The sequence below is a fragment of the Emydura macquarii genome, unplaced genomic scaffold, assembly GCF_026122565.2.
Source record: "Emydura macquarii macquarii isolate MOO-44397 ecotype Brisbane River unplaced genomic scaffold, CSIRO-AGI_Emac_v2 contig_2437, whole genome shotgun sequence".
NCBI classification, from domain to species: domain Eukaryota; kingdom Metazoa; phylum Chordata; order Testudines; family Chelidae; genus Emydura; species Emydura macquarii.
The window spans coordinates 252,567-267,446 of record NW_027132574.1 but is presented as its reverse complement, the minus strand read 5'-3'; the positions used below and the strand labels follow the sequence as shown (position 1 = coordinate 267,446).

At 39.9% G+C, this 14,880-nt stretch overlaps 1 protein-coding gene across 3 annotated transcripts in view; it reads left to right on the top strand.

Annotated features, from left to right (window-relative positions):
• LOC137162622 (protein eyes shut homolog) overlaps positions 1-14,880 on the top strand; it is a 329,901-nt gene that overhangs the window by 293,282 nt on the left and 21,739 nt on the right. The window contains exons 6-7 of one of the 3 annotated variants that reach the window (XM_067562527.1): positions 392-483; positions 10,096-10,214. In XM_067562527.1, the coding sequence (XP_067418628.1) occupies positions 392-483; positions 10,096-10,171 (168 nt within the window). In that variant the 3' untranslated portion in view covers positions 10,172-10,214. Of the gene's footprint in view, positions 1-391; positions 484-8,605; positions 8,823-10,095; positions 10,215-14,880 lie in introns of those variants that run through there. The other 2 variants (XM_067562528.1, XM_067562526.1) reach the window with 2 other exon arrangements.

Here is a 14,880-nt window from a genome sequence, read left to right as displayed (position 1 = left end):
TAGGAAACTGGCTGTTGCTCCTAAATGTTCCAGCTCACATGCTGCAGTGCAAGTAAAGTTAATCTGCAGCCAATATTAACTTCTGGTGGAATTGTGGATGATCAACCCCTCTGAAAATCAGGCCCATATAGTATGTGTGAAAATACAATATACAGAGATTTTTTTTAAAAATCGTGCATAGACTTGGAAGAACTATATAATTGTTTTTAATAAAGCAGTTAGATTTCTTGATCCAGAGCTCTAAATGTAATGTTATTTTTTCTAGATGCACACACACTTTTCTTTCAGTTTTTTATTAAAACAGTTACCACTTTCAAATTCAAGTTTCCAAATCTGCATCTATGTAATTGTGATAAATTGTATGACAACAGAAACATGTTCTCCTTTGTAGTACCAATTTCTATGTGATGGGGCAGCAGAAGTTAGAAGCATCAATACTACTATTAGAGTGGATGATGGAGTCAAGTACAGAGTGCACATTAGGTAAGTTATATTTTTCAAACTTCAGTTTTCATAACTGACTGAAAGGCCAACTGGACTGGCCATCATGTCAATTTCAATGTATTTTGCATCTTGTTACTTCTTAAAGATATCTGCTTGTGTATTGGTAAATCAACATGTTATTATATTTAGACTGTAAGCTCTTTGGGGAAGATCTGTCTCTTTTGTTCTGTGTTTGTACAGTGCCTAGCATCATGGGGTCCTGGTCCATGACTGGGGCTCCTACATGCTATGATTAATTATAATAAAAATATTATGAAATACTTGCAAACATTTTGAAAATATAGTATCATTAAACAGCCCCTATAGCCCTTCTCTGAGATTCCAAGGATGTACTCACAGGAAATAGTTTTCTTTTTTCTCTAAGTCCTTTTATCAAAATCTATTTGGTCAAACAGAACATTCTAACAAAAAATAATACTACTCTAGGCCCAAAGCTATTTGTCAATGTCCAACAAAAACAGGATGCATCACACTCCCGACAACACAGGTGTGAGATTTTCCTGTGTGTCAGGGTATTAGCAGGCAGAAGCTATAACATGTTTCCTGTCCTTTTTCCTGTCCTTTACTAACTTGACAATCACAGCAGCATACCTTAGGTGTAAAGGAGATGAATAATTGCTTCTGAAGGAAGATAGGAGTACAAAGAAAATGAAATGGATGCTTGTTTTTCCCTCTGACCCCAAATGATGCTTAATTTCCTTTTATAGTATTGCAATGGCAATAGCAGTAATGAAATGCATGTTATTTAATTACTGATGTACATTCTCAGTATAAAACCGAACTTGGAAAGGCTTAACCCCAGGAACCCCATGAGGGCTGACTACAGCAATCTTACATGACATTCATTTGGGAAACTGTGCAAGTAAAGCACTCTTTGGGAACCATCAACAAGTTTAATTATATTTAATGTCTGCAAGTTGGCTCTTCTGCAACTCCACATCTACACGAAAGAGTGTTTTTACCACCCTGGGGAGCAGCTACACAGAAGGAGGGTTACTGCTTTACTTGCTGGTAACTCAAGGTTGTGGGGCTTGAGGTAAGCTGGGTGAGAAGTGAAGACTGTATGGTAGTAAAGAGACAGAGAGCAAGGGTAAGAGAGAGAGAGGAGCTGTTTCTTGTCAACAGGGGGACTTGCCTAGGGTGGCTGTAAACAGAATTGTAGGTATACAGTTTTGGCCACTTTGTTCAAGATAAACAGGACTTTCACTTTCTGAATATAAATAAATTATACTAGAAAGCCCCCCGAGTCTGTGTCATCAATGGAGAACTGACCTTCTGCAAATCCTCCACATCTGTTGCAACTCAGCAAAGGGGCAACAATAACATAAAGAATTTACTTGGTTTTACCATACCGCTGTGCAAAATTCATAATGCTAAATAAAACATCAGCTTTATTGCAGTCACTAAGAAAAATTCCCAGCAACCCAATAGACATAAGATAATAAAAACATTAACCTCTGTACTTTAAATTTCAGAACAGGCTTTAGCTATGTCAGTGGCACACTGTAAACATTGGGAAGTCCCATTAAAGACTTTGCTCTCTGCTGCTGAATTTTGTTACTGCTGTGGAACTGCAGCAAAAGAGACAGTTATGCTTAATTTTTGAGTACATTCCAGCTGTGAATATATTTGTTTCTCTTTCACAATAAAGCACATGCCTAAATTTTCCACACTTCAGGATGCATCCACCCTATTCTATGTGCTTAACTCATGTATTGTAGTTATAGAGATATATACTCTCAATTGATAAACCCCAAATTCAATTTGTAGCTGAAGATTAGGAGATTAGCCTATAAACAAGTATTTGGAGGTTCCAGGATTGAAGCAATCTGAAGCAGTAACAGCATGGAGTTTAAGGGTTCACCCCCTTCCCAGTCTGTGGGCAGTTGTGGAAGCTGGAACCTGGAATAGTCAGGATGTAAGACAGCCTTGGCCATTCCTCATGTATGTCTGTTGACAACTTCCCCTGCATTGGGGAAGTGCAAAATGGAAGTAAAATATCTAGTTCTTCAAATAGCTTCCCAATGAATGCACCACTTCAGGACATGCAGATGCTTGTGCACTCATGACCAGAGATTTTCGTCAGCAGTGTCCTCATGCCTGTGCCTGAACCTTAGACATCCTCATGCTCCAATTCAAGGGTATATGGGGGATGGGGTGGAGGACAGATGGCTGCAACTCCAGTTATTTCTCATTTGCCTGTGACTAGAGATGGAGCATCACAGTGACCGTTAGCTAGCCAAGTGGCTTGCTACCTCTCTCGCTTATTCTTATTGTTTTTTAGTAATTTCTTTTAGTTATTGATGTTTCTGTTATTTAGCACAGTTTGTGCTTGGGATGGTGTGACAGGGTGCTGGGCAGCAACTCTTTAGCCAGCTCTCTGTCACGCCAGCCCCAATTAAGAGAGGTAAATTGGAGCTGGCTAGAGAAACCTGTACCTGATTAATGAATGGAAAGCAGCTGTCAGCCTAATTAGCTAGGGCCTATATACAGGCCCAGGCGAAGGAAGTGAGGGGGGAAGTCGGAGAGTGGAAGGTGAGCAGAGGCTCTTCTTGCCTGGTTGCAGAAGCCACGGTGTCCCTGAGGCTGCTAGCTCAAGCCACGTATAGTAAGAAAGTGCTGTAAATGCATGCTGTAAATAACCTGCATTGGTGATTGCTGAACTGGAGGGTGTCTAGGTGTTTTGGGAGCTAAGAGGAGACAGGGGCAGAGAAGCCCCAGTGACACACTGCTACAGATGGATTCCCCCTTCCTTTCCTTCATTTGCCCAATTTGGGTGTTTTTATCCCCCTCTGGTTTTGATCTATGGCCTTGCATAACAAGCTATGCCCAAAACCCCAAGCTTTAAATCCTGCCAGATATCTTTTCCCTGCAGAGATGGACATACGAGCTGCCTTTGTTACTTTGGAGAGAATCATATCCTCTCCAAATATAAAATCTGCTCAGGATTTAAAAGTAAATCTAAAAAACTGAGGAAGGACAGGCTAAAACTCCTGTTGACAGAGAATTCCCTGAGACTAAGGGAGTCTGTGTCACGCCCTATATATCAGATTCCGCTCCTTGGAGAACTCCAACGACTGTCACTGCTGGTTCAGCAAGCAAAGAACCTCTTCAAAACTATACAGGCCATCAAAAAAGAAGAAATCTAGAACAGGATAAGAAAAGGGGAAAGTCCCCATCTTGGTCTTGATCTCAGGAGATCTCAGGTCTCAACAAGAGTGCTGCTGAAGCCCCTGTCTTCTCCAGTACCAAAACCCCAACACTGACTATAAAAACCACACTGCATACCAGAAGTCTAAAATGAAGCTGAAAGTGTTCTTAGTACTGTACCACTTTCTGCAGCCAGCAGAGAAGGGTGCACAGCTTGCACTTTGGTACCATCTCCAGTACCACCCAATGTACTAAGTCATAAGGGTTCTTATCCAGACACCTCAGTACCATCCAGAATCCTTTTCATAAGGATCTCTGGATCCTGGGAGAACTTGAGTTACCATAACTCAGAAGTACCAAGAGATACTCCCTGCTGGTACCAGTGTATCTCCTGGGATTAACCTCCAGTCCAATCATCTGCAAGATACTAATACAGTTACTGGTTCCTCACAGTCGTCTTGTATCTACTGGACCACCAGTACCAGTACTGCTTGCTCCTCCCATGGACATGGGAGAGGACACCTCATCTGATCCTGAGGTGTCCTCATAGGGCTAATCTACTTTCCCATTCCAGCCTTCAACCCTGAGGTGCACCCTGAGGAAGAAACCTCCTGCAGGACATACACCCAGCAAACTTGGCAAGGACAACCTTGCGTTCCTGCTCTCTTCCCATATCCCCACCTCAGAGTTCTCATTGGAACCCTTTATAGTGACCAGCTCTACAGGGTTCTGTCTCATAAGAGGATATGCCAAAAGCAACAATTACTATACTTGGATCCTGCCCACAGGAGGAAGGAGCAAGATGAGCAAGAGCCACCTGGGGAAGAAAAAACACCACCTACCCACAAATCTTCCTCCTCACTGGATGAGATTGTTATGCCTCCCCCGGCAGCTTATGATGACCACTTCAAGGCTTGTAAAGACCTTGTAAAACAAATAACAGAAACCTTGAAATTCTGATAGAGGAAACACAGGAACCCCAACATTCCTAGTTGGATATTCTCCATATCCATGTCCATATCCCCAGCTTTTATGGTATTGCAAATTCCAGCCACCATATGTGTAAAGAGACTGACAAGAAATACTATATTCTACCCAGACACTGAGGTGTTTTTCTCCCACCCTACACCTAACTCTCTGGCCACTGAGGCTCTCAACTAATGAAACTGACAACACTGTTTGACACCATCTGACAAAGCTGAAATGGCTAGACCTTCTGAGCCTCAAGAACTATTCTTCGACCTCTTTGCAGTTCAGAGTAGCCAGTTGCCAAATCCTGATGGTTTTATCACTGTAACTGCTTTTCCTATGATTAATGACCCTTTTTGACTGACCAGTCTCCCTAATGAAATTATCTTCTATAATTAACTCATCCATACCTCAGTGGCTCTATCATTCCAGGATACCTTATGATCCTATCTTCTGCTGGGTGCCACCTCAGGTATTACTCAATTTTTATATCAGCAAACCCCAAACCCATTTTGTTAGGAAAGGGTGGAACTACATGACAAACAAGTGCTGGATTGTTGACTAAAGAAAATCCAGTCAGCTAACTCCTTTTGAACTGAGTAAAAATATGTGGGTATGTCCCATTGTTTTTGTTTGGACTTCATTTGTTCTCTAATGTAATTACCAAAGATGCTTTGAAAACCCTAAACTTAAGAATATAAAGAGGGAAGCAATCCCACTAGCAAGCGTACTTCAAATATGTTCCACTGGACTTTGTCAGGAAAGGGTTTTATTCACAAAATATCTGCAAGGCCATTTCCAGTTCCATTCCCAGGCCTCTGCCTCAAAGCTGTAAAATCTACACACATACCCACTTAATGCATGGACCTCATCAGGACTTTACCACTGCCAGAATATACTTGCCAACGGACAGGTTTGCCACAATGTCCAACCTCATTTCAACAATACAGTAGAGCCCACAAACCATAGCAAGGGCTTGCCTGCACTCCTGGGCCATGTGACAGATTTTACATTTGTTACACTCTTAGCAAGACTACACTCCCAGTGTCTTCAAGCATGGATGAGAACTGTCTGCACGCCCATGAAGCAGTCTATCCAAGGCTTCTTGATTATTAAAATTGGTGGAAGGATCCATAAAGGTATATGTAAGATTCTGTTCTTGCAGCCTCCTCCCATAGGGAACATCACTATAGATGCCTCCCTGCTAGGCTGGGATGTGTGCTTTTAGGACTTCACAGCTCAGACCAAATGGACTCCATAGGAAGCAATCCTCCATATCAACGTATTATGTCTCAGAGTTGTTTATTATGGTTGTCAGTACTTCCTACCCCACATCAGATGCCACCAAATCAGAAATGCACTGGGCAAGTGATCAGGAATGTGTCATATCAATCAATAAGGATGACCAAAATCCCAGTCTTTAGGAGCTGAATACATAAAACTATGAAACTGGTGCATATCACAGTGTATTCAGATTTCAATGGTTTGTCTACTGCAGAACACAGTGGTGGATTCCCTCAGTAGACATTTCTGCCTTGACCACCAGTGGGAGTTGAACAACAAGATATTCTGAAGGATATCACTTACCTGGGCTTTTCCAAAGACAGATCTCTTCACAACACCATCCATTGTGAATTCTATTTGAAGGAAGGGCACGGCTGCAACATAAGATGCCCTAGTTATCCCTTCACCTTGCATATTACTATAAGTTTGTCCACTGACGCCTTCACTACTCACAGTACTAAACAAGTTGAAACAGGAGAAATTAGAAGCCATATTCATAGCACCTTTTCAGTTGAGACAGGTGTGGTTCCAAAAGCTGGTCTGCATGTTTAGGCAACCTCATTTCCACCTCCCCTGACAGCAGATCTCCTTTCTTAGGAATTGAAATTTGTGATTCACCTCACCTTTTGGCTTGCTTTACCTCAGCCCCCACTATTAGATGGCTCTATGGTTTAGAACAAGACTGCTCCCCGGAGTATTTAATAGTAGAAAAGCAACTACAAGGAAAACTTATGTACAAGTGGAAATGTTTCCAGACTTGAGGCAGCCACCAATCTACACCTTGTCTTGAGTCCTATCTGACACACATTCTAGATTACCTTCAAAATTTAAAAAGCAAAGGATTATCACTAAACTCAAATAAAGTTCATCAGGATGGATTATCACTGATGTTAATTTAAGGTTCACCTGGCTGCCATCTCCCTTCCCAGACATCAAAGCGTTTTCACTCTTCACTCATTTGATGATGATGAGATTTATTAAAGGCCTGTTCAACATTTTTCCTCCTGACAATGAACCTACTTCACAATTTAGTTCTTAATGTGCTGAGAGAACTCCTCTTTGAACCTATGGGGAACTCTTCCCTTCTTCATTTGTCCTTCAAGACCTCGTTCCTCATACCCATCACCTTGGCCAGGAGGATAGGTGAGTTAGGCATCCTGATGGTTGACTCACTGTACCTGGTTTTCTGTCACAAGGTGACACTGCATCCACACCCTTACTTTCTACCTAAAGTTTCTTCAGAATTCCACATTAATCAAGATATTCACTTACTGTGTTTTATCCACATCCTTATCTTCAAGAGAAGAAACGAGCTTCCAGGAAAAGCTGTCACCTTTTACCTTGATAGGACCAATTCCTTAAGCACTTCCACCCAGGTTTTTCATCTCTATTGTGGAACAAATGAAAGGCCATATGATCTGCACCCAAAGACTGTCCTAATGGGTTTCAGGATACATCTTAACTTGTTATCAAGCTTCAGATATGTGTCCCCTTTCTAGGATGATTGCCCACTCCACCAGGGCTCAGCCTACATCTGTGGCCCTACTGAAAAACATATCTATCTCAAACATCTGCAGAGCAGCCATCTGGTCTTCACACATTTTCCCATATACTATATTACTTTAGCACTATAATATTGTGCCAGGTTCCAGCGCTGATGCAGCTTTCAGTGATGCTCTTTTACAGTCCATGCTAAATATGCCTCCTTTGCACCTTCCTCCATAATTGAGGTACTGCTCAAGAATCTAGACACTATTCAAATAATAGGAGAGAACAGTAACTGAAGTTCTTAGAGGTGTGTGTGTCCTTGTGAGTTTTCCAGTACCCCAGCTTCCCCTCTGCCTAAGAGTCTTCTTTTTAGACTTTTATGGTTGAGAAGGAACTGAATGACAGTGGGTTCACCCCTGCTCATCCCTCATAAACTTTCACATCAGAGCACAAGAATGTCTAGGGTACAGAACTTTAGACACTGCTGATGAAAATATCCAGTCAAGAATGCACAGGCATGCACGTATCCTGAAGTGGAGCACTCATAGGAACACACATCTTGAAGAACTCCAGTTACTGTACAAGGTAAGAAACCTCTCTTTCTGATTTGGTAATATTGTACTTTTATTTTGCACAGCTGTAAGGAGGAGATTTTCAAAGATATAAAAGGAGATATAAAAGATTTAAGAACGTAAGTCTCACTGAGTCCCTTTAGGCAGTTTTGAAATACCATTCTAAATTACCACAGAAGGTTCAAGGCAACGGAGAACAGACTTTCTGTTTGGAAATATTTGTACAAGCAAGTTCTGAGATTGTGCCTTTGGGAGGGGAAAAGTCCAGCATGCCTAGATCAGAATCCCATTGTTGGAGAAGAAAAATATTTCCCTCTCAGAACAGAGTGTAGAATCTATGGATACAAAGCCCAAACTGTATATGGACCAGCAGCCATGAAGGCAAATATTTAACTATCAAGTTATCCAATATTCAGATAAAATACTGGTGAATTGAAGTTGTACAATCTGGGGGGGGAAATCTTTTTTTCATGAATTATTAATGAGGAATATCTTTATACCATATTAATTGCTGAATCCAGACATAATACTGCATATCATACAGTACAATACAAATTGCATTTGTATAGCGTCTTTCACATCAAGATGTTTTACAAATTTAAAAGCTAAAATCAACTTTGAACGTTTTTTTAATCTAGACTTAAAGACCAGAATCAATTCTGCAGATTTCAGACTGATGTTAATTCCATAACTAAGACATGTAAGTGTTAATTGTTCTGGTTCTGAAGATTTAAAAAGGATATGTAGGACATATGGAAAAATGCTAGAATGGAAAGCTGTACCACATTTGGAATGCATATTTCCTATCTGCCAGAGTCGCTGTATCTATGTTGGTATAACCAGGTAGAGGAAATGTTCAGAAATATAAGGTATTTATGAAGTGGTATTTATGATTTGACACCACCGGCCATGTACTCAGTGTAAATCGATGTACCTCGATTGAATGAAATAAAGCCATATTGACGTATATCAGCTGAAGATCTGACTGAACACCTGTAATATAGCAATAAGCTGCTAAATGCTTGCGGCTGTAAAATCATCCAATGGCATGTTATATTTTATCAGAAAGTTATTACTCACTATTATATGACACATTCTGCCAAAGTACAAAACATGCAAATGTAGTGTGAAGTCAGTTAATTACACAGTAAGATTCTTTTCCATTCCCTACAAATTCTTATACTGCCCTTATAGTATCTGAGAGACTTCCATTAATGCATTAGGTGATGTGGCTAACAAGATTAACACATGCTTCATCATTTTCTTATCCTCTCCCCAGGAGAGAAATTGTACATGCAGGGTATTTTTGGTAGGTGGTTTTTAATATATACATGCGGCTATGTATCTATATGAAAAAAGGCAAGTTTGTGTACCTTGCACTTGAAGCAGAAGGTAGTGACATTTGTGATGGTCCTTAATTCCTGTGAGAGTTTGTTCCATAATATGGGACCAGCCCCTGAGAAAGCTCTGTCTTCTGCACAGATGACATTTAACATTGTAGTAGAAAGTACCATTGTGCTGGAGCAGTGGAGTTGTACTATAGCCCTCCGGCTGGAGCTGCAGGCAATCTTTTTGGTATGCTGGACCTAGGTCATAGAGTTCCTTAAAGGTCAGGAATGAGACCTTGAACTTTATTTGATATTCTATGGGAAGTCAATGTAAAGGTCAGATTTGATGTGGTAACAGTATCTCATGTTATTAAGGAAGCTAGTTGGAGTGATACCATCAGGTCCTGGTGACTAATTACTGTTTATTGTTTAATTTATCAATTTGTTCCAAAACCTCCTCTATAGACACCTCAGCCTGGGACGTTTCCTCACATTTGTTACATAAAAGAATGGCTTAGATGTGGGAATCAACCGCATGTCCTCTGCAGTGAAAATTGATGCAAATAATTCATTTAGTAACTCCACAAGCAAGGCAGGGACAACCACACAAAGGCTATGCATCCTCAACTCATTCCCTGTCAGCATGGTTCCAATGTACCACACTGACAGGGCTCCTTCAGGATCTTCCTTTATAGTTAAGGATTGTTGTATTGTCTTTCTATGGAGAATTCCATGGGACTGTTGATGAAGATGATACACATCTTCCTCAGCCCACCTCTCTCCATCCTCTCCCTTTGCAGATCCCTGGACCAACAGATAGGCCCCAGAGGAGTCCAAGGAACTGGGAGAAGGAAATGGTGCTTCAAAGATAGCTGAATCCCTCTCCACATTGTAGAGGAAAATCTATATTTGGAAGGTCTCTCTTCTGCACACGGGTCTCTGTGTTATTGTGGCCATTAAGAATAATGTCACATGGGTAGTTTAGTCTGTTACAAAGCAGGGTGATTTAAACTTGTTTTATAATTAAATAGATTACACTGCAGAATTTTTTGAGAGAGATCCTGAAAACCTGAAATACAGATAGGTTTGAATCCTCAGCCTTTTACTTCAGTAGCAGGTAAATATGTGGTATTTGCAGGGAATTAATTGTATTTAATCACTCTCAAAACACTGATTAAAAATGTCTGATGCTGGTACATTTATTTTTATCAACTTCTATGTAGTATCATGGAGCATAGTAAAAAATAAATAAAAGTTAGTTATCATGGACTAGAGCTGTTGTTGCTGCTGCTGCTAACGTCCAATCCTGTTTCATTTAATGTGGTCTTTGGGATTTGGCTGTAGCTGGTAGCAGTTACAATGTCATGTGGAACCTCCTCTCTGGCCCAATCTGGTCAGGACATCCCTCAGGATTAGAAGAAAGTAAGTCTGGGGTCCCTGGAGATGGTGGAAGTGGCAACCACGACAGGGAAGCTCATATCAGAAGCTTCCATCTATTCTTCTCCATTTCCACCCACCCTCCAATTAAGGAATCATAAAGGGAATGGCAGGTGGAATAGCCCATCCCCTCATTATTTAGTTCACCAATTAGGCCTAATATCTGACACACCCATTTTTGTTCATTAACTTCCGATTCCCCATCTTCCGTTTTTACCAACCACGATCTTAACACAGTCCTTCAGTTATCTCAGTAGATTAATTCAGTTTTTGCGTCTCCCTTTCATACCTTTTCCCATCAACATTTGTTATTAAAGATTACTATGACATTTTATTAACTTGTATATACTTTTTACAGTTAAACTTACAATTGGAGGAAATTTGTAGGCCCAATTATGACACCAGTATTTTGGAGCATCTCTGCTTTTCTAATCTTTCCTCCCATGTAAATACTTCCTACTGCAGGGCCCCATAGTCTTCATCCTAGCTTCTCTACATCCACACATTTTGGGTATCTAAGATTAGCCTTCTGCAAAGGATACCCCTCACCTGAAACAGAATATTAAAACTGGTGTTATGTAATATAGTTTGAAATATAGCGAAAATTAGACTGTGATCTTTCTATCCCATTCAGACAGGAACAATTTTACTGCTTCTTTTGTCTCACATTAATCATAATTTGTGTGAAAAAAAGGAAATGCCATATATTTTAATGTTTGTAAATAAACATGCACATATTACTATATAAACTATATCGAGTTCTCTCAGTTCACCAAAATATTCATGCTGAAAATAGAAGAGCAGCATTGTCACAAATCTTTCTTTTACTGTGATAGAACATTACAGTGAATAACAACCTTCAAAAACTGAATAACATTGGATGTAATAAAATGATTGAATTTTCACCACACATCTGCATATCTTCTTGATATTTAGACAAATATCCACACTGGTATTTTTTTTTTTTTTTTTTTTTTTTTTGTTTTTGACCCCAGTTTAATCTTTACATGTGAAATAGTTATCTCTTACAGTGGTAGCTATGAAAATCATCATTTTGCTAATCATTGCTTCAGAGCAGTAACTAAAAACTTTGTTATACCTGTAATAAGAAATAATTGTACTATCTCAGATGTTCTCTCTGTGGGTAATGTTGTCTTTTAATGGAAACCACCACAACTGTTTTACTTACTGTAGCATAATTGTCTGCATATTTGAATTTTTTAGACAGAGGTACCACAGAAATGGTTGCAAGATAGAACTTGACCTGGATATACTTCCCAATGAGGACAGTGTATTTGCTTGGTGTAGGTGGAGGAAAATGTTAACATTAAAAAGATACAAGTGATAGACAACATATTTCTTTTTATGTTGTGAAGATACAGCCACCTCACTGTAAATATAAGATGTACTGCTGCTGCCGTGTAATTCCAGCCTTTTCAGAAAATTGTCCAACCAACTAAATGTTTATTTATTTATTTTTATTTAAATTTTGAGCTGTTAATGGCTTTAGTTTCTCTGTTACAGAAGACATCTCTTTCCCCTCAAAGCACATGTGCTCAACACTTGTTTTAGTGTTTTCCATGAGGGGGCTGAGACACTGGATGTACACCTCCTTAGATCAAAATAGCTTGGATATGTTAGGGCTGGTCTACATTACACAGTTAGCTCAACATAAAGCAGCTTACGTCAACTTAATTATGTTGGTGCCTATGATACAGCCTTCCTCCCACTCATGGAAGTACCCTTGTACACTGACAAAATAATTCCATCTCTGTGAGAGGTGTAAGGTTTACGTTGGGGTAGTTAGTGTGAACCTGTGGGGTAGCCCGTACCCTCAGTTCCCCACACTGCTCCTTTTAGGTCAGTGGAAGCACTCCTGGTGAAGACGTACACCATCGACCCAAGGAGCGTAGTGTGGGCATGTGTCACTGCAGTAATTACTAATCTATATTAGGTTGACTTACATTTCTAGTGTAGACATATCCTTAGTCTTCAGGGCATGCTACAGAGCTTGTCTTTTCCTCCAGGTTTCTGGGATGAAAGGGAAGTTGATGGCTGGAGTGGGAGTCTTTCTCTTTTTGGCTTTGGGAAACTGCTGTGCTTGCTTTCCTTGTTTATGTTCATTTGTATTTTTCATGTGAGTCAAAGGTTCTTTGAGCCCTTGGATGGGTGATTTTGAATACAACAGGATAGCAGGGAAAATATTCAACTATCTATTATTTCAAACTTGAGGTGGATGGAGTACCCTCCACCTAATGGATCTGCTTAAAGGAACCATCTCCTAGAGAACCAGTTAAAGCCTTATGATACCTAATGGCAGGGGCTGCTGCTTAAGTAGAACAGTAATTCCAATTAGTTGGAAAACTTCAGGTAATTAAGTAGTGCATAACATTTATATAATGTTGTACATATTCAAAGTGCTGCGCATACCTGAATCTTGGTGTGTGTTAGGCTCATCCGCTTCCTGTTTGCTCTTCTACCAACATCTTCAATCCCTCTTTAGTTGTCATGCATGCAGTGTGTAAAGTACTTCACCTCTGTGTGCTTCTAACTCTGAGCTTGTGCTTTCTATGTCAAGTACTCTGTTAGGCATCGACAGCTTCCCCTACCCTGATACTGAGCAGGCATGAAGTTCACTTCCTATTTCAGTGTAGCTTGAAACCTCTCCTAGCTCATTGGTCTTGTTTGGCAAGTTTAATGGCCAATAATTTAAAAGTATCTTCTTCATAGGAAAATCTGCTTAAAAATAGACGGTATCTATCCCTTACTGCATCCTGATTCTCAATTAAATTGACTCCACTGTGTTCTGTATTATCTACTTTGAAAAGACTGGGAAGTCAGCACAAATATCTGACTAGTTCAATTATGGTCTTCCATTGGGTAGCTTAGCTTCAGAAGGCAACATAAGGAGTGAAGCTTTTGAAAAGTGATGCTGTTGTCAAATGCTTCTTGAATCATGGAAACACAGAAAAAAGAACAATGAGCAGATCAGGAAGCATTCAGAAGATTAGTAACGGTTGTTGTGGAAGATAAAAGAAATGAAAGATGTTTTGTTGTTGTTGTATACCAAGATCAAGCAAAGGTGTAACAGTGCTAGCCGTAGCACAGGGAAGGCTGCAGGCTTAATCAGAGCCAATTAACCTGTTTCTAGTGGGGATTACTGACACTTGGCAGTAATTACAGGACTAATGAGACAATTGAGTCAGTAACTGGGAGCATATATGCATGGGAGGAGCAGGAAAAAGCTCAGGTCTGGTGGATTGGAATTAGAATTATTAGGGTTTTCATTTTCTGAACCCAAATGAAGTTACTCTGGAAACTGAAGAAGAGTCTATTAGAGAGGGAGAATGGATACAAAGTAGGGGGGAAAAGAAAGAGTAGAAGCAGAAGCAGATGATATTAGAAAAAAAGCCAAGCTGAGAAAAAAACAAAATGTTATATTTTGCAACTTTGCAAGATCCCTAGCCAAAGAACTAAGATTAGGTGGTGATAATGCTGTGAAACTAGCTGATTGGATTAAAAATATAGAGGATATGGTAACAGCAGGAGGCTGCAAAACAGTAATCTTTTAGTTGAAAATGTAAAAACAAAGAGCAAGCTGATAAGCCACTGAAAACTAAAACCCTAGGGAAAGTTAAAATAAGTTGCCAGCTACCAAAGTATTTGACTGAACCAAAGGGGGTAATGTATGGAATGACATTAGAACTGCTGAGTTGAGATAACCCAAAGCATAGGAGAAATCAAAGTGTTAGTAAGCAAGTGACTAAGTGGTAAACAAGGAGGAGAAAGCAAGCCATTAACAGCAGTGCTGTTTACATTTAAGGGAAGGATTCTATGTGAGAAAGTAACACAGGCTTTCAGATATTCTGAATCAAGCTATATATCCCTCCTCCCGAAGGTATTATAAGTGCTAGTGGTATGGGCACATAGGAACTGTTTGTAAAGGGAAAATGAAATGCAACAAATGTGGGGGAAAGCATTCCTGTGAAAATGGTATAGAAGGGACAGAGGTTAAATATATCTGCAATGGTAATCACAGTGTATCATATAGAGGGTGTATTGTGGCAAGCCCAGATAAAGAGATATAAAAGACAAAAATTGTAAATAACATATCTTATGAGAAGCTGTATAGAGACTATAAAAGCATC